The sequence below is a fragment of the Leucoraja erinacea genome, chromosome 30, assembly GCF_028641065.1.
Source record: "Leucoraja erinacea ecotype New England chromosome 30, Leri_hhj_1, whole genome shotgun sequence".
Taxonomy (NCBI): domain Eukaryota; kingdom Metazoa; phylum Chordata; class Chondrichthyes; order Rajiformes; family Rajidae; genus Leucoraja; species Leucoraja erinaceus.
In genome coordinates, this window is record NC_073406.1 from 14,341,458 (window position 1) to 14,362,387 (window position 20,930).

The window sequence follows — 20,930 nt, forward strand, 5'->3', positions numbered from 1 at the left end:
CCCATATGAAGGCCAGATCCAGATCCAGGCGATTTTCAAACATCAAGGTAATCTTGTTTTAAGGAGGTTTTATTCTGTGTTTTGGATCATTATAGATACAAGCATACCTGTTTGAGAAACATAAACTCTGGGAATGTTTTCAACAAATAGATCTCACTAGATTTAAAGTTGAGAACTGAAATTGATACTGAAATTATAGAAATACAATTACCAAGTCACCAACGGGTTAATGATTTAAGTTGCTGAGTCGATCTTGTATTACAGACCCAAATTCCACCACCATGCAACTGTACAACTGCCTGGCAGCACTTCTGGAGGTAATGTATGTTGAATAACACGGTGAATTATTCCAGCATTTTGTATCCATCTGTGGTATAAACCAAATCCAGTATCTGCCGTACATTTTTTACATTCTGTCTGCTTCACCATCACAAGGGTTGGTTAATGCCAAGCATCCTTTAAAGCTTAAACCTACTGGTATCCAAACATACTTCCACCCTGCCTCCTGCTCAGACCCCCTTCCATTCTCCCACTCGTTAAATTTATCACATTTTCTTGATGGTGTCAATTTCCACACTGGTGCTTCCTTCTTCCTGAATCATCACTTTCTCTACTATATTCTATGGCAGGGCATGACATGACCGATAGAAAGGTGACGTCCATTTGATAGAGCACTTAACTCCTTCTCGTCCATTTCCCACAGCTCTCCTCTTACCCCTTCTCCTCCTCCTGGATATGGCAAGGACAGAATTCCCCCGACCCGTACCTTCATCCCATTAACTCCAATTCAATTGTTTACCTCAGCAATTTTGGCTCATTTCAATGATATTCACCACGAGTTGCATGTCCCCAAAGGAAGCGTTGCCTTTACAACTCCCTGATCCACTCTGTCATCCTCACTAATCATTCTCTCTTAATAGGAGATTCCTATGCAACCCCAGGAAATGCAACACCTGTCCTAATAGCAGCTCGTATTCCACTTGGGTACCAGGAGATTGAACATACAACCCAATGCTATGAACATTGAACTTTCCATGTTTAGGTAACTAACCTACAAACAGTACCCTTCCATCCCTCCTGTTCCCCCTTCTCTTCCATGTGTCCTACCTGGATGTGCATCCATTCATCCCTTTCCCCTTCCACTTACATTCCTTCACCTGGCTTCACACGTCTTGGCTTCTTATTTCATTACATTTTGTCTTTTCATCCTGGTCTTTGATCAAACATCTGCCAATTAAACCATCCCTCACCTGTATCCTATCACTTGTCAAGCTTCCTCTCATCCCCACCTCTCTTCCGGCTTTCTTCCAGTCTGAAGAAGGGTCCTAGCCCAAAACGTGCCTATTCAGGTTCTCCAAAGATGCTGCCTGACCCCCTGAGTTGCTTCAGCACTTGGTGTATTTTTATTAAACCTGTCCTTTCATCTCTTTCTTCCCCAATATCCACAGATCCCAACAGAACGTCCAGGTGAAGCAACAATTAATTTGCTCTTTTTTCAGCAGTTTCCCCATAGCCCTTGTAACAGCTACCTTGTACCAACCCTGGATAAAGTGCCCCATGTCAGAAGATGGAATCCAGGTGACATCCTGTTAAAAGCATTAAGCATAAATTGTTCAAGAAGGAACTGCAGATGCTGGAAAATCGAAGGTAGACAAAAATACTGGAGAAACTCAGCGGGTGCGACAGCATCTATCGCTCCATAGATGCTGCTGCACCCGCTGAGATTCTCCAGCATTTTTGTCTACCTTAAGCATAAATTGATGTTTGTTTAATTAAGTTGACACCATTTGAACTGTGTTGAATAATCACTCAATTTACTGAACTATTCATCAACAATGTAACATACCACCACAAATAAAACTCAAAGAAAGAATATTGGATAGGCCAAAATTACAAATTAAAAAAACTAAGAGTGGGAGGAGGCCATTCAGTCCCTCAAGTCTAGCCCGCCACCCACGCGATCATGGCTGATCTGCCCCATGGCTCATCCGTGCCTGTTCCCCACAGCACGTAAATCCTCCATCTTTAAACATTGAATCTACTTCTTTAAATATCCCCAATTGTTCAGCCTCTGGGCACAAGAATTCCAGAGAATCACAACATTCTGTGAGATATTGGTCCTGAGCACCTCAGATTTAAATGATTGCATCTTAAAGTTTTAACTTTGCATCTTCATTCGAGACTCCCCCACTTGTGGAAACAATAAATGAACTAGATTGACATGGTCCATTACTGATGGGTAAACTCTGCAATGTGAATAACTGCAGGACTTCACTCCTGTAAGCACTGCGGTTCCACTCTGATCAAAGGTTACCAGCATCAACCTAATGCCCAGTTGTACATGCAGTTGAACACAACAGTCACCTTTAATTATCAGGGAATTTCAAAGGTTAAGCTTTCTGAATTCCAACATTTACCTTTGGAATTAAGATTTCCACTTCTGTCACTGAAAATAATCCAGTTGGTACAGGAATATTAATACAGTTTGAACCTCTGCATTAATTTACAACTTCTCTGCAACCTACATCCTCCTTAAAAACCCTGATGATTTTTTGGGGAAGTGCGGAAGTGGGAAATCCTTCATGAAAATATAAATTGTTACAAACATCAGCAAACTAAGAAGAAATGTTGCTATCTGGACATTCCCTGTATACGATTAACAAAAAAACAACAACTTTCTCCACACTTGCTCTTCACAAGGAAGCAAAGCATTAGTTGATGACAGTGTGGCTGTGGATGAAGAAGTGACCAGGCATGTCAGTGGTGCCACAGTGATGAGCTAGATCCTCTGCAACACTGATGCGGGCTGACACTATGAACAATGCCACTGAGCTGGGTTTGCACTCACTGTGCTGGCCTGGCAGCAGATGAGCTCAAACAATATCACTGTGTAAAGCTAAGATAATTCAGAATCTTGGCAACAGCCCCAGGGATGACAGCCAGCTTTCGGACATATTATAGCAATGGTGTGAGAAGTCAGTTTCTGTCATTTATGCTGATGGATGCAGTGAAAGGTGGCACAGTAACACATTAACTCTTTGTTCAACATCTGCCTAATTCTGCCACAGCCAAACTGTTACCAGCACCAAAAGGCCTTGATTGTATAACTATTAAAATCATATCTTTACTTTAAAGGATCCCTTTGAAGCTGGAGAATTCTGCACAATATTTTGAGCAGGCTTGAGAGATCGTACCAATTCTGAGCTGGTGTATGGACTATGAAGCCATTCGCAGCTAATTACATTTACTGTGGCATCTAAAGTAACAGACAAACAAACTGGAGTGCTGCACATAAGCTGCTATGTCTATTACAATTAAATATTTAATTTCCAAGCTCCAAAAATATTTGTTGTGTTTTCCAGGAGTTAGGAGTGGGCCATTGCCGTTGAAGCCCATTTCCACGTTTACTCAGTTCTATCACTTTCACAATGCTCGTTACCAAGGCTTCACTCACCTGACCTCCCTTTATCCAGCAAATATCAAAAAGCCTCAGTGTTGAAATTTCCAACTCAGCTGCTGCCACTGCACCTATGGCAGAGTCAGAATGCACTAACTAGGATCAGCTGGTGTCTTCCTGCCTCCCTGACATAAAGGTCAATCAATTTTGTTATTGTTCATGAAATGTAGTTTGAAAATTGCCTTTCACCTCCTGCTCTCTCATGGTGTTACTTATTGGTCTTATAAACCCCACTCACTAACATGGGGTTCAGTAGTTTTGATCCAAAATGGCCCACCCCATGGCCTTACCAACTTGACATACATTCTCCAAAACAATCACAGAAGATAAAACCATTGTATGAACAATTGCCATCAATTAAGAATAAAGTCAGATATGTAGGAGATAGGCATGCTGAACCATTGTCTGGTCTAATACGAAGGCATAGGAATGATTCAGGGTCATGCACAAGACTTTGGAGAAATAATGCCCCAGAAATGAATTACATGAGGGGTGTCTAGACGTCTGTTTGCATGCATTGCTACAACAGCATAATGTGTGAGAATTCACTGGAACCCAATCAAGCATCCCAATAGCATCCGTGATCAGGAACGAAAGTTGGTGTACGCTCTCCATTTGAAAATACAATAAGGGCTGGGTCAACAGAGCTGCTAATTGCTGACTGGTTCTTTCTAAACTCACATACTTTATCCCCTAGCTTGGTGGAATCGAAGAGTGAAAAATCTTTCCCAGTGGTTCAGTGACAAAGAGGAGATTCGTCTTGCATCAGGTTCGGGACAAATCTGCCTAAAATGGATAGGTCCAGCAGCAATGTGTAGGAAGGAACTGCAGATGCTGGTTTACATAGTAGACACAAAATGCTGGAGTAACTCAGCGGATCAGGCAGCATCTCTGGAGAGAAGGAATGGGTAACGTCTCGGATTGAGACCCTTCTTCAGAGAATCTCCACTTTAGTGACGATGTGAGGTGTTAGAAGGTGGAAATTGTCCACTTGACGATCAGGTGAAAGACCACGAAAGCCTCCATGTGCCTTTTTTAAAGAAATGCATTGGAGATGAGATTTAATTGGGGTAGCAAGTGGGATCCTAACTTGCTGGAGACAGAAGTGCTGGAATAATTCTGCGGGTCAAGCAGCATCTCTGGAGAATAAGGATGGGTGACGTTTCAGGGTGGGATCCCTTTTGGGCTCTTTCTTTAACTGTTTAAATGTTCCCCATATTTAGCTCACCTATCATAATATTGGCACAAAAGGTGTCCATTCAGCCAATCAAGCCTGTACTGGTTCCCAGGTAAGCAATTGCATTAGTCCCATTTGAGTCCCCTTAATCCTCAGTAACCCTGTAACTCTTGAAGAACGCACACCAACCTCTCAAAGGGCTACTGGAGAGAGATCTGTATACAAGAAAGAAAGATTCCAGGAAAAAATAAATTACTAGATCATCATCATCACCACACCATGCTGACTTACATTGTCTGTATCCTTCTGGTGTTTCAAATGTGCGAAAATGGACCTGTGAAGAAGCTGTGGATTTAACAAGTCAGGTTAAATTTCTGGTAAGTAATTTCCCACTGCATACAAGGCCAAACAAATCCCATTCTTCCACAGGTAATGAAAAATCTGAAACCAATCCTCTTAATGGCCTGTCCCATTTACGCGATTTTTTTCGGCGACTTGCCGGCAGTGCCCGTCATAGTCGCAGCCGGTCACCGAAAATTTAGGCGTCACCCCGCAACACGTCGCCTGTATGGTCGCGAGCAGTCGCCCAAAGAGTGGTTCCTTTTTCTGGTCGCCGCTGGATTTTCAACATATTGAAACTTTTCGGCGACCTGCTGTGACTATAACGGGAGCCGGCAGGTCGCCGAAAAAAATCACGTAAGTGGGACAGGCCCTTTACATGAAACGCACCAAAAATAACCAAGTTTCTCAGTCTGAAGCACATGCAGTAATTCCTCTGAAGTTTTATTTGTTCCAGGTACCCAACCACAAGTGCTTGAACTTTAGTCCAATGACCACACATTATAAAAAATAATTAGTATCAAGAACTAGATAATTTGTCTAAAGGCATCAGCATTCTGGCAATGGTGAAGATTTTGGATCTTAATTCCTAGGTCATTCTTTCACTGCGTTAGGTTACATAAACATAAACTTCCCAGTGAAGCTTTTTTCTCGGAAATGTGGGTTGGATATTAACACCAATAGTTTGACATAAAGAAAAAAAATGCATGCTCTAGGTCAAAGTTTATCCAAAAATAACAATTTTTCTTCTGCAAAGTTACTTCCAAATAGTGTTAATTATAAAAGGGACAAAGAGAACCAGTTTCCGATTCTGATCTAAATTAAATGTCACGCCTGGATATTGAATCCAAGAGGTCAGACAATTCAATCGCATTGCTACTGGTGTGACCGTGGCAGGAATTGTTGGAATTTGGGAGAGCCAGGAGATCAGGTCTTAGTTCATATTTTTTAAACTTTCAATGATTCTGGTTTAATAATAAGAGATAGACCCTAATATGCACTTAACTAGAGATAGTCATAAAAACCTTGCCAAGGCTAAACACATCCTGAGAACATAAAACCAACTGTGAAGCACCAAATCTTCAGACAAATTAGTAAAATGGATCTGTCTAAGGACAATATGTCTCATACAGTGTTACAAGAATTAATTTTACTGAATTAAGTTATCTGAAGAAGGGTCTCGACCCCAAACATCGCCCATTCCTTCTCTCCGGAGATGCTGCCAGATTGACTCCAGCATTTTATGTCTATCTTCAGTATAAACCAGCATCTGCAATTTCTCCCAACACATGAATCTTACTTTTCAGGTACAGCACCATGAAGCAGTATAGGAGTACCATTTAATAACTTAAAAAGCAAATCACACTTCCATGAAAAACAACGTAACCACTCAAAGTATTCACTCAAATGTCCTCCCCATCATAGAACAGCAACAGGAACCTTGGGAATGTAGTACAGCTGAAGGCAGATAGGCTGTAGAATTAAAATCAGAAAATGCTGAAAGTGTTCAGCAGGTCAGGCATCATTTTGTTGAAAGAAAAACAGAGAAAGGATTTCAGGTTAATGTTTCCAGTATTTTATGTTTATTAACAGCAGAAATCTTTTTGATTTTCATGGATTGTGGAATGTTTCAGTCAAAAGCAGTCAATCTCCTATTCCCTTACATAGTGTTAAGAACTATACGCTTCGGTATGCAATGTCAAAGTACCACTTTGAAATGCCTGGTTCATTTTAAAAATTATTCCAAGCAGCTTTTTGGATCTCTTTAACATTGTCCCAAGAGGTGGGACTAACCCCATTTCCCCCCGCATTTGGCATTAACTCCAGTTTCCCCCCCCCCCCCCCCCCCCCCCCCCCCCCCCAATTGTTCCCATGTAACGCAGTAAAATATGAAAATATGCCCTGTGAGTATTTTGTGTGCAATGAATAACCTGGGAAAGAGATTTCTTCACAAAACAAGAAAGGCATTCAAGAAACTGCACTGCATTATGGAATAATTTCCCACAGGAGGAGAAGGTTGAAGCATCCAATGGAATCTTTCTGAAGAAGGGTCTTGACCCTAAACGTCGCCTATTCCTTTGCTCCGTAGATGCTGCCTCACCCGCTGAGTTTCTCCAGCCTATTTGACTACCTTCTGAATAGTAAATACCACGATGTATAACATGTCACAATCTGTTTGATATTACTCATATAGAAACCAGAGGTCACAAACATAAAACTGCTACTCCTGCTGACAGTAAAAGAGCTTTTAACTTAAAGGGAATGTACATTCAAGATCGTACGAGCAGATTCTATTTTCTGAGGCTTTATATGGGATATTTTGAAGTTGATGTCTTCAATATAAACATTATCTCACAAATGTTTTAATCCAATTAATTTGTCATTACATTGTATGCCATAGATGTGGTGAAGATCTACCTACACAGTTGGGCACTCAAGACTCTGCCTTATCCCACCCCAGACTGCTGGTTAAAATGTCCCTTGGTGGAATTCCAAACCGGTGAAGTGTCTCTAAAAAACAATCCTTGGATTTAAAAATTTTCCTGGAATTCTCCGACATTTTTTCAATATAACATTTGTAAAAAATACTGCACTACCAGAAAAAAATCAATATAATTCTGACAGAAGTCTTACAAGATAAACTGACCGACTGGCTGTATAAAGAACCAAACATGAGGCAATGCAAATGTAACTTATATTGGAGGGGAAATTATAACCATATAACCATATAACAATTACAGCACGGAAAATTTTCCTGGAATTCTCCGACATTTTTTCAATATAACATTTGTGAAAAATACTGCACTACCAGAGAAAAATCAATATAATTCTGACAGAAGTCTTACAAGATAAACTGACCGACTGGCTGTATAAAGAACCAAACATGAGGCAATGCAAATGTAACTGGAACTTGGAGGGGAAGTTATGAAAACACTATATCTGGATTGTAAATGGTCACTCTGCATACGAAATTTCCAATTGGATATTTTCCTTTAAAGCCTGCAAGACACTGCACATTGTTGTAAAACAAACTCAGAGTTCAAAGAAGGACGCTGGATCTGTCAAAAAGTTCCACTGTTTGATTTGGAACAGCAGGTCCCAAGACCTCCAGTTCATCTTGCGGTTGAGCAGTAGGGCCGGGAATAAGTCAGTGCTCTCATTAGGACGTCTTATTTTCAAGACAAGATTGCTTTGATCCCGGGGGACCCTTGCTTCAAGTTTATACATTAACTTGGAAATTCTAACGAAGAGTTTTAGTCAAGCAGGGAACTTTGAACATTAAAGGGACAGGCATGTTAAGAACAAAATGTAAATGATTACCCTAACAACCAAGGGGTTCTATTCATAGAGCACCGGTGGTCATAAGATCATGACATAGGAGCAGAATTAGGCCATTCGGCCCATCGAGTTAACTCCGCCATTTAATTGTGGCTGATCTATTTTTCCCTCGCATTACAATTTGAGGCAGGAATTGAGTGAAATGACTGGTTTTTTTTGTACTGTTTGTGAAATGGACTCTCTTACAAACTTTTAAGAATTTTTAACAACATAATAGATATATTGCAAATTCTGAGATGAAATAAATTTATAAAAAAGCATTTTTTTTTGCTGACAGAACATAACTGAGAAGCAGAAAGACCAAACCTTAAGTATAGTGAGGAAGTAAAATATGAAATGTGACTATGAAATGACATCAGGGAGAATGTCTCGATGTATGTCTGTATGTCTCCACATTATCTGTAATTTTAGATGTTAGATTGGCAATTCGTCAAGCAGTCTCCAACTCTCCTTCATTTCAACGTCAGGGTAATTCTTGCATTTTGTTGGGCTTAGCAACTTGTTCCGTGTGACTGGTCCCTAAGCCATCCGAAAAAAATGTTCATTTAGTTCAGTTTAGAGATACAGCAGGGAAACAGGCACACCGGCTCACCGAGTCCACGTCAACCATCGATCACCTGTACACAAGTTCTATATTATCCCACTTTCGCATCCTACACACTAGGGGCAATTTTCAGAAGCCAAATAACGTACAAATCTGTACGTCCTTGGAATGTGGGAGGAAACCAGAGCAACCAGAGAAAACCCACACGGTCACAGGGAGACGGATGAACTCTTTACAGACAGCACCCATAGTCGGGATCGAACCCGGGTCTCTGGTTCTGTGAGGCAGCAGATCTACAACTGTGCCGCCCCAAATTTCTTGACATATGGTTGAGATTCCTTCTCTTAAAATTGAGAGTACCCCACCCCAATGATAAATGCAAGTTTAATTTCAGGCAAGGAAACGGTACTGAAGGAATAACATTGGAATATTTTCATCGATGCATACAATGTTAAAAATGATTGAAGTAGATGATGAAATGTGTGCAAGAAATGGCAAAAAGCAGTGATGCAATATATAGGTGAGTTTCAAGACACTGATTATTTTATAAAAAGCTAAGCACACACATGCATGTTAGTATATGCAAAAACTTTACTTCTGTACAAAATACAATTAAACAAGATTTACATGGTTTTATTTTTAATTGCTTCACCATGTACAATGGCAGTAGCAGAGTGGGAAGTAACTCTAGATAAGCAATTCACAGTGTAATTCACAGTTAACCAGTAACAGCCACATTTTCAAGAACATTTCACTTGTCGGCAAGAAATTCAAGCTGAAAGATGGAGCTCCATGCCATAACCAGGTCATGCAACAGTCAATTAGTAATAGCACAGATTATATAACACTGCTTTGAACTTCTTGCAGGAGTATGAACAAAAACATTGGGTGACAATTGCTTTAATCATGTTCCTGCCTGGGTGACTTGCTGTTTGTAAAGCGGGTGAAGGAATTGAGTTTTTGCCACTACAGTCGGTAGCACTGCAAGATCTCTCCAATACACCATGCTTAAGAAAACAATCTTTAAAAGACAGCACAGGTACACAAAAATGCTGGAGAAACTCAGCGGGTGCAGCAGCATCTATGGAGCGAAGGAAATGGGCGACGTTTCGGGCCGAAACCCTTTAAAAGACAGCAGTTGAGGTTCGCGTTTGGCATTTCTGTACACAACTTCTCACTTGCATAAAATGCTGGAAGCAAAATCCTTTCATTTAGTACTGCCAATTTGATTGACCTTACGAATTAAATGCAGTCAGCATTTTAACGAGTGCCTGCTTTTTGTGTAGGGAATAACAGCATTCTACACTAACTAATCGGATGTGTGTGATCTTTAACACAGGTAAAGGCAATTAATTCACGGGGCTACGTAAACTTTGCGTCTCATTTTGGAAGGAAGAGTTTAAAATTAATACAGATATCCAAATTTGGTAGCGCACTATTCAATAGCAGTAATTTGAGGAAGGACATCCTTGCAAAAGGCAGTGCAGTGTAGGTTCACGAAGGTTAATCCCCTGGATGGCGGGACTGTCATTTGAGGAAAGATTGGAAAGACTGGGCTGTCATCACTGGCATTTAGAAGGATGAGAGGAGATTGTATAGAAACGTATAAAACGTTATAAAATTATTAAAGGACCAGACAAGCTAGATGCAGGAATAATGTTCCCAATGATGGGAGAGTCCAGAACCAGGGGCCACAGTCTAAGAATAAAGGGGAGGCCATTTAAAACTGAGATGAGAAAAAAAACTTCTTTACCCAGAGATTTGTGAATTTGTGGAATTCTCTGCCACAGAAGGCAGCATAGGCCAATTCACTGGATGGATTTAAAAGAGAGTTAGATAGAGCTCTAGGGGCTAGTGGAATGAAGGGATATCGGAAGAAAGCAGGCACGGGTTACTGATTGTGGATGATCAGCCATGATCACACTGAATGGCGGTGCAGGCTCGAAGAGCCAAATGGTCTCCTCCTGTACCTATTTTTTATGTTTCTATGTAATGAGATCCAACGTTTTTTTTAAATGGATAAAGTTCACAGTGTTTAACTAAACAAGCTCATCAGTCAGAACTGACAGATAAATAAAAGTGAAAATATTACAGTGGTTGTCTTAGATACATAAAATCCAGCTTCTGCAAACCAGGTTCGATTCTGACCTCGGTATCATCTATGTGGAGATGCAACGTTCTCTCTGCGACTGAGTGGATTCTCTCTGTTTAGATTAGTTTAGATATACAGCGCGGAAACAGGCTCTTCGGCCCACCGTGTCTGCGCCGACCAGCGATCCCTGCACATGAACACTATCTTACACACACTGGGAACAATTTTATATTTACACTAAGCCAAATAACCTACAAACATGTACGTCTTTGGAGAGGGGGAAGCAACCAAAGATCTCAGAGAAAACCCACGCAGGTCATGGGGAGAACGTACAAACAAGCACCGTAGTCAAGATCGAACCTGGGCCTCTGTTGCTGAAAGGCAGTAGCTTTCCTGCTTCACCAAGAGAGAGAGAGATAGAGAGAGAGATAGAGAGAGAGAGAGAGAGGGGGAGAGAGGGGTAGAGAGGGGGAGGGAGAGAGAGAGAGAGCGAGAGAGAGAGAGAGAGAGAGAGGGAGAGAGAGAGAGGAGAGAGAGAGAGAGAGAGAGAGAGAGAGAGAGAGAGAGAGAGAGAGAGAGAGAGAGAGAGAGAGAGAGAGAGAGAGAGAGAGAGAGAGAGAGAGAGAGAGAGAGAGAGAGAGAGAGAGAGAGAGAGAGAGAGAGATTATATTATGCTTGAAAGTGCAGCACTGTTGCAGGTGGAAGGGAGGGAAGGGTGTGCAGGGGAAGGTGGTGGAATGCCATGCACCATTGAAGGAGAGGATGATGAGTACATAATGGTGCAGATCACAAACCTGGTACGGTTAGAACAGCGGTCCCCTCGTCCATAGCAAACATGTTGGAGCCTGTGCAGGCGTAGATGCCGGCATCCTCGGGACGAACGTTACGGATGGTCAAGATTCCATTGAAGTCCACTGCGGTGTTTGGCAACTTGCCTCCATGTCGACGGGTCCAGACCAACGTGTACGCTGGGGACTAGAGGACGAGAGCACAACAAACATGAGTGTGAGTCTTCAGGAAATGTGCAGTTGCCAACCAAATACTGGAGTAAAATCAACATCTTCTTTTACAAAAATGCTCAGCAAATTGAGCACTTAACTCATTCGCAAAAATAGCAATTTCAGCTCTATTGTGGCACAGTGGGTAGAGCTCTTGCCTCACAAGTAGCCTTGGGTGGCAATGGCACAGCGATAGAGTTGCTGCCTTACTACGCCAATATTTTAACTCGGTTAGTGATGCTCAGGAGCAGGGAAATGGCTCATCACAATATAGCAGCAAGCAAAAGGGCAGCACATAATGCCATGAAATAAGGTGCAATGATTGGCAAATCTCATGGAAACATAGAAAGGTGCAGGAGTGGGCCTTTCAGCTCTTCGAACCTGCACTACCATTCAATATGATCATGGCTGATCATCCAGAATCAGTACCCTGTTCCTGCTTTTCCCCCCATATCCCTTGATTCTGTTAGCCCTAAGAGCTATATCTAACTCTCTCCTGAACACATCAAGAGTTAAAGTTACAGACGAGTTACATATGCAATTAACCATTAGATTTTGTTTACCTTAGAGATACAGCATGGAAAAAGGCCCTTCGACCCACCGAGCCTGCCGACCAGTGATCACCTAAACATTATTTCTATCCTACTCACTGGGGACAATTTACAGAAGCCAATTAACCTACAAACCCGCACGTCTTTGGAATTTGGGAGGAAACTAGAGCATTCGAAGAAAACACATCGGCCATAGGCAGAATCTAACCCGGGTCTCTGGCGCTGTAAGGCAGCAACTCTACCACTGCATCACCTACATGAACATATGAAAGTGATCCTGTACGTTGAACACATCATAATTTAGATCTGCTGATAGGACTAAAAATCTTTGCGGTACTGTGTTCAGGTAACCCAACATGAATGAAAGCTGCCTAAAGGGGCTGTCCCACTTGGGCGACCTAATTAGCGAGTTTAGAAGAGTTTGAAAAAATGACACGTTGAAGACCTCCTTCGACTATGTTGAAGACTATCTATGACTTGCTACGACTAACTTTGGGAAAATTGGACACCATAGTGGAGAGTGAAGACGGCCTCCTTCAACTATGATGAAGACTTTCTACGACTACCTTCGACTACCCTCGATTACCTACGACTAACATGCCGATCTACGACGACTAAACCTACGAGCACAAAAAGTATCGATTTTTTCCATGACGACCTTTTCTACTCGCGGGCATTTATTAACATATTGAGAAAAACGCCGCGACCTAGCCGAGGCCTCGCGTACTCGGAGACCACTCTCGAGTACGAAGGAGAGCTACGAAGACCTCCTACGACCTCGTGTCGACCATGCTGCGAGTATGAGTCGAGGGGAAACTCGCCAGAACTCGCGGATTAGGTCGCCCAAGTGGGACTGGCCCCTTTAGACTCTCTATATTCTTACAATTGGGTCTTGTTTAAGCACAAAGTTACCATACTGAAAGGAACGGCTGACTCCTGAGTATGATGAATCTGTTGTTTACCTGGCTCTTTGCTGTGCAGATAAAATTGACAGTGACGCCAGCTCTCACAGTCTGTGTCTTTGGCTCTTCTACAGTCACAGTTATGGCTTTGAATGGGGTTGCTGTGGAGAGAATAGGTTGATGCATACGGCTGAGTTATTACCAAGAATATATATATATTGAATATATACATCGAGACACAAACTCACCCCCCCCCCCCCCCCCCCCCCCCCCCCCCCAAAATCAAGGTACAGCTATTCTGTGGCTGTAAAAATTACGGAAAACGTTACATTTGAGAAAAGAGGAAATCATAAAGCAACAACAGACCAATCCTGGTAATAAATGTGGAGGGAAAGCATGTAACCCCCAGGTGGTGATTCTAATTGAAAACTTTGCCGGCTTTGCAAATGCTAGATTATCCCACATTTTAAACTCTGCAGCTAAACTAATATACTTCCGATTTGCTCTTTACTCAAGAACATTCCAGTTATCTATTTCTCAAATAAATCAACTTAAAACAAAGCAGGGGGTGAACAGTTCCCATCAAATCTGAATTAACAACCAATTTCAATGAACGGCATCTGGTTTAAAAGGGGCAGAGTGAACTTTCAGCTTTGACTGAACGCACTGCAAACCCTCCACAGATGTAGTTGAGCTATCGTTTTGACATTACTAAAGAATGTCCAGAGCTATTTGAAGTAAAGTATTCCCTCCTGAGGAACTCCAAGGGCTAATAGCTGTCCACATTCGACTGCACGAAGTTTGTTTGGAATATATTCACTACAATTTAGAAAACAAACCATCACACCTCAGTCTCTGTTATACACTATATCTCAATGCAATAATGCAATGGTTACAGAAGATTTATGGTTAAACAGAGTGAAAAGTACTCTCATAGTTAAGTCAATTTACAATAAAATGTCATTTTTGGTCATTGGACTGTGATTTGTTAACATTTAAAAAAGTAAACTAACAGTAAGTTCTACATAATGATGAAACCTTGGAAGTAGTACAGCTGTATATATTATGCTTAACATATCGTAAAAGATTTGGCTCTTTTGTCTAGAGGCCAGTGCTAGGAAAATGCACCAGGATATGATAAAACACACTAGTCTGCATTGTCCCAGAAACAATGAAAGTGAGCTGTGAGATGTGAATTATTTTCCCCAACTCACCAGTCACAAAGACTTCAACCCGACTTGAATTAGAGCTCTCCATATTTCGGCATGTACAAATATAAATTCCAGCATCGGATGGTTTGACTTCCTGGATCAAAAGCTCTTCACCTGCAAGTGAAGGATGCAGTGGAAGGTGATGAGGCACTTATTTCACTTACAATGTTAGAAATACAAGCTCTTCCTTGCTAACAAAAAAAACGATCAGCTTTCAATGGTCAAGTCAGTATAACAAAGACAAATGTCTGCACTTCAGGTTTGAGGGTCCCCAAGGCAGAGACAGTACAGTGGAACAGCTGGTAGAGCCACTACCTCACCGCACCTGAAACCCAACCTTGGGTGCTGTCTGTGTGGAGATTGTATATACTCCCTGTGACTGCATGGGTTTTATCCGGGAACTCCAGTTTTCTCCCATGTCCCAAAGATATGTGGGGTTGTAGGTTAATTGGCCCTCTGTAAATTTGTCCCCAATATGTAGGCAGTGGAATAACATAGAACTAGTGTTGATGGGTGATTGATAGTCAGCTTGGACTCAATTGGCCGAAGGGTTTGTTTCCACGGGGTATCTCTAAAAACCTGAAATCTTGTCTTTCCATTCCCTCCATGTTGCCTGCCTGCTGAGTTCCTCCAGCACTTTTCACACAATTTAAAATGATTTATCAGACATTCACCCATTGGGACGGAAGTATTGAAATCACTTTCATTGGAAAGGTGACGTTTCTGGATCGGAACCGTTCTTCAGGTTTCAGGGTCCCCAAGGAACGGCACAGTGGCAGAGTTGCCTTACAGCGGGCCAGAGACCCAAATTCGATCTTGACTATGTTGCTGCCTCTATGGAGTTTGTACATTCTCCCTGTGATGATGTGGATTTTCTCCGGGTGCTCTGGTTTCCTCCCGTTAGCTCAAAGACGGGCAGGTTTGTAGGTTAGTTGGCTTCTGTAAATTGTCCCTTGTGTGTAGGTTTGAACTAGTGTACTGGTCTGGTCTGTGTGGTCTACGTCAAAGATCCTATAGCAGAGCTCTGCTATGGGATCTTTGGTCTACGTGGACTCAGTGGGAGTAAGGGCCTGTTTCCACACTGTATCTATAAACTTAACTCTCACATTGTTAAATATTTCAGTATAAAGTCCAACAAGCATTAGGTACACGATATATGACCCACCCTCAAACAGTCTACAATGGTAAAGCAGTTACAAAGGGCAAATAGGCATCTGAAGGTTGGTGTGGAGTTGGGAGGTGCTGCCTGCATGACTCTAAAGTGGATTTCCTCGGATGTTTATAGGAACTCTATTCCAATGACATGCTTCATCACTGTCCGACACAAAAACCCCTCTCCTAAAGCTAGAATGTTTGTCGGGGCACCTTACAAACTTCCATGTTAAGGACCCGGATCTGTTCCTTACTAGAAGACACAGAATGCTGGTGCAACTCAGCGGGTCAGGCAGCATCTCTGGAGACCATGGATAGCCAGCACTTTGTGTCTTCCTTTGTAAACCAGCTTCTGCAGTTTCTTGTTTCTACATCTCAGTGTTTCTCACTGGTGTCCTTGTTATCACTGGGCAAACCAGTGCCACTGTGCCCATCAATGGGGATTTGCCCATCAACATTGGTGGGCAAATATCAAATGCCTTTCTTAGTTGTCCCCAGTCGCAAGTATTACAGAAGATGGAGGAAACCATTGTAGACATCGCCTCTGCCGCATTACCTTGGGCCCTTTGCTGAACACGGTTGGACAAGGGCTGACCATCAGCTCTGCTCCAGTAGTAGTAGAATGGAGCTTGACCAATAACCTGGCATTTCAGTACCACCCTGCCACCTTGTTCCACCTCTGCTCTCTCAGGGATAACACGGACCACAAAAGGATTGCGATCTAAAGGAAAAAGCAAATCATATTCATGTACTGTACTTTTATAATGTACAGGATATTTATTTTTGCAAGTAGAACAAAGGATAGTTATTTCTGGCCATTGTGAAATCCCATTATGTTTACGCTCAATACATTTCCATCACCTATTTTTTAACCTATTTACTGGCATCAGTCACAGGAAATTCCATCTAGCCTTGATCTATTTTTGACAGCATTCAGCCTTATTATTATTTGTCTAAAAGTTATTGTTCAAATGACGCAAGAATTTCAATATTTCAATTTTACAATTTTTCAAATGTCAATGTCCCCTGATTACAGGAATGGAGCTGGAGATTTGGTGACCTGCTGACATTGCTCAGTTGTCTGTAAAGGAAGTAAGGGAGAAACGTTGTAATTACTGGCTAGTTAGGTCCCAGATGGTGGGCTGATTGAGAAAGAAAAAGCCCCTGGGACCCAAGAGATGGGCGTGTTTGTAACAAAAAGTTTTTTAACTGTGGACTTCCACTGTACTAGGTACATGGCCCCTTGCTTGTATTGATAAAACCCATGCAATAACGGACCTTTATACAGGGGATTTTGTTTATAGCGGACCGTGACTCCGGTTGTGCCGCGTCCCCCACCACCCCGCCCACCTCCGCCACGTTACCAAGTGATCTGGCGCCACGTGGCGTGCGGCAGGTCACGGGAGTTGAGAGAGCGCTCAGCATGAAGTCGGCATGAGTACCAGACCCGTCCCTGGCGAACTGCATGTGGGGTCCTGGGGCTCTGTGGCTCCCTGGCCTGTGATTAAACCTTGCCCATCCCCCTTTATAACGGACAATCTGCAATAACGGACACCAGCCCCACCCCTCCGCGGTCTGTTATAGCAAGGGTTTACTGTATGTTCACAAGTTATAGGATCAGAATTAGGCCATTCAGCCCATCGAGTCCACTCCGCCATTCAATCATGTCCGATCTCTGCCTCATAATCCCATTTTCCAGCCTTCTCCGCATAACCTTTGACACCCGTTCTAATCAAGAATTTGTCTATCTCTGCCTTAAAAATATCCACTGACTTGGCCTCCACAGTCAGCCCTCTGTGGCAATGAGTTCCACAGATTAACTATCCACTGACTAAAGAAGTTCCTACTCACCTCCTTTCTGAAAAAGCGCCTTTTAATTCTGAATGTGAATGATTTGGACTTAAAGAATGGAACGTAGAAAATGAAATTTGCACATGACACCAAACATTGCCCTTCTGATTATGAGTGAGGACAAAAGCTGTAAACTGGAGCACACTTCAAGACTGTGTGCTCAGTACTCCCTTCTGCTCTCTCTTTAGCCATGACAGCATATCCAGACGTGGCACCAAAATCATCTTTAAATTTGCAGACGATACCACTTGTTGGAAGAATAGTGTGTAATCTGATTGAATGGTGCCAGAAGATCAACCTTCCTCTCAACGTCAGTGAGACCAATGAGCTAGTTAGATACTAAATGCTGAGTGCAGCATCCTGGGAGAAAAGGAATAGGTGACATTTGGGGATGAGATACTTCTTCAGGCTGAGAGTCAGGGGAGAGGGAAATTGGAGGTTTGGAAGGTACAGAACAAATCAGAGCTGGCTCGGATGACTCCAATGAGCTAATTGTTGACTCGGGCAAGGCAAAGCTGAGGATCCATGAACCTACCTACGAGAAGACACCTCTGTCCTGGAATTCTTGGATTTCCGGAATACCCAGGAGCACAGCTGAAACAAAAATGCAGTGTTACGGTGATGGAAAACCAGCAGCAGGGAGCTTGTGCTTAGATAAAACAAAGACTTCACACGGGCCCCATCCTTTTACCCTCTTGACTCAATTACACCCATGGTCAGCATGACCCTGCATGCCCTCGTGAGCATTCATAAGGGTATTTTGGCTATAATGCAACAGTTGTATTCATAAGAAAACCTCAAGTTATTAAAAAACTGCAATATAAAAACAATTGTGTCATTGGAAATTGGAGGTTGGGGGCAAGAGAGTTTCAGACTTGCCCCCAACAAAAGCAAGAATCAAAATGTTGGCAGAGGTTTGAAGGGAATCTTATCTCGACTGACCATTGGGTCAACTTACTATTCGCAGTGCTGCCCGGTGTAGCCAAGCAGACAGGCTGTACACCTGAAACCATCCGCTCCGTTGTTTTCACAGATGGGCGAAAACCTAGGAGAAAAGGAGGAGAGACATACGCTGAGAGAAGTCACAAGCCCTCAAACCCACACAGTCAGACACTATAATGACCCGCAAGGAGAGTTTAGTTTAGTTTAGTTTAAAGATACATCTAAAGATATATTTAAACAAATCATTTTTAGTTTATTTTATACATATAGTGCGGAAAGAGGCCCTTCGGCCCACTGAGTCTGCACTGACTGGCGATCCTCGCACATTAACACTATCCTACACACACTAGGGACAATTTATACCAATTTATACCAAGCCAACTAACCTACAAACCTGCATGTCTTTGGAGTGTGGGAGGAAACCGAAGATCTCGGAGAGAACCCACGCAGGTTACGGGGAGATCTCCGTAGAGACAGCACCCGTAGTCAGGATCGAACCTGGGTCTCTGGCGCTTCGAGGCAGCAACATTACTGCTGCCCAGTGTTGTGCTCCTTTAACGATGACACTGCCAGGATCAGTGACTGCCGGGAACAATGGCACCGACTCTCCCACAACACTGGCCAACATCTCACCCACAGGTGCTGCTGCTGCTCTGTAGGAAGCGAGTCACCTCATGCCGTCTGCTGGAGTAGACTCCGCAGTGAAAATAGTAGGAACCGGCACCAGACAACACCCACCACTTCAAACCACTGGCCTCTTCTCAAGCCCTGTAGTTTCTATAAGGGTGGTGAGTCCAATGTTGGGATGTCGAGGCCTCTGATGCTCACTGGCTGCTTAAGTGAAGCTTGTACCTCAGAGAGATCGTGAAAGACAGCACAGAACTGTACTACATTCCAGATTCCATGAAAAGGTCATTGAACAATTGATTGATTGAAAGAATTAGCGTGGAAACAGGCCCTTCGGCCCACGTGACCATCGATCACCCATTCACACTAGTTCTATGTTATCCCACTTTTGAATCCACTTCTTAAACACCGGGGGCAATTTCACAGAGGCCGATTAACCTGTAAACCTGCACGACTTTGGTACGTGGGAGGAAACCGGAGGAAAACCGACAGTCACGAGGAGAACACGCAAACTCCACACAGACAGCACCCAGGGTCAGGATCGAATCCAGGCCTCTGGCACTGTGAGGCAGCAGTTCACCCAAAAGATTGAACAGATGATTAAATGTAATGCGTTTGGTGAAGTGGGTAACTTACTGGTTTTCTGCGATGGGCAGGGGGCAAGCACAGGGTTGGCAATCCTCTGGAGAACCTGCAGTAGCATCACCGTAATGGCCGGGGGCGCAATGATCACAGAACTCCCCAGCAGTGTTATGTAAACAGTTCTGTTCAACAGAGTCGAAAAGAAGATTGCCTTAGTTATGCCCGTTTTTGTACCAGAATTGTTAATCAGAGTATTACCATGAACAAGTGTGGGAAAAACAAACAAAGAGCTCAAGGGTTACATATCTCTTATGTGATGTATTAAATCAATTGGTTCAAGCTTTCACCACTGCCGCTTGTGGACAGTTCACCAACTCATCCTCTGCCAATAATTAACTAACACGGAGTCAAGTTTCTCTTTTACAACAAGCCAAGTAAGATCTTTTACTTTCCCGCCCAAATGAGATAACAATGAAGCTGATGCATTACTCGTCAACCCCCCCACCCACCCCCGCCCAAAGCAAATGTCATTCCTTCCCCATCTCACACACCCACGCACGTCCTAAATATATTCACTAAATCTACCTTTAAGCTAGTGCAGAGATCCATGGACGGCATGGGGCATGTCATGGAGCCACATAGCACAGTTACAGGCCTTTCTGCCCACTGAGTCTGTGCTAGCCCTTGAGCGCACGTCTTGCACCCATCCCAGTTGTTTTACCTCACATTCCTTTCGACAGATAGCACAATGGGCTAAGAGTTTGGCTGGCAACCGGAAGGTAGCCGGTTCAAATCCCGCTTGGAGTGCATACTGTCGTTGTGTCCTTGGGCAAGACACTTCACCCACCTTTGCCTGTAATGGAATGTACGGCGGCAGGCGCGGGCACACCGCGACGCCCTGTGTCTCCCTTCAAGGGAGATGCTAAAAATGCATTTCGTTGTCTCTGTACTGTACACTGACAATGACAATAAATTGAATCATTTCATTTCATTTCATCTCTCCCCAGATTCTACCACTTGCCTGTGGACTTGGAGCGATTTACATTCACCAATTAAATCCGTTTCCCAAGATCTTTGGGATAATTTATGAATATATCATTCAAAATATGTTCCAAGTACCATCAGAAGCTTTTAGAAATAGCAATGGACAGAAGTATTCTTTGAAC

General features: G+C 42.9%; 1 protein-coding gene across 7 annotated transcripts in view; it reads right to left on the minus strand.

Annotated features, from left to right (window-relative positions):
• Positions 1–20,930, minus strand: part of hspg2 (heparan sulfate proteoglycan 2) — a 350,599-nt gene that overhangs the window by 111,281 nt on the left and 218,388 nt on the right. For 6 of the 7 annotated variants that reach the window (XR_008725893.1, XM_055659493.1, XM_055659494.1 and 3 more), the window contains exons 38-45: positions 19,819–19,946; positions 18,572–18,658; positions 18,149–18,207; positions 16,319–16,483; positions 14,614–14,724; positions 13,460–13,560; positions 11,743–11,923; positions 4,926–4,979 (exon numbers count right to left, since the gene is read on the minus strand). Coding sequence is in view for 6 of the 7 variants with exons in the window: in XM_055659493.1 (XP_055515468.1) it covers positions 4,926–4,979; positions 11,743–11,923; positions 13,460–13,560; positions 14,614–14,724; positions 16,319–16,483; positions 18,149–18,207; positions 18,572–18,658; positions 19,819–19,946 (886 nt within the window). In the remaining variant the exon portion in view is untranslated. The remainder of the gene's footprint in view (positions 1–4,925; positions 4,980–11,742; positions 11,924–13,459; positions 13,561–14,613; positions 14,725–16,318; positions 16,484–18,148; positions 18,208–18,571; positions 18,659–19,818; positions 19,947–20,930) is intronic. The other variant, XM_055659492.1, reaches the window with a different exon arrangement.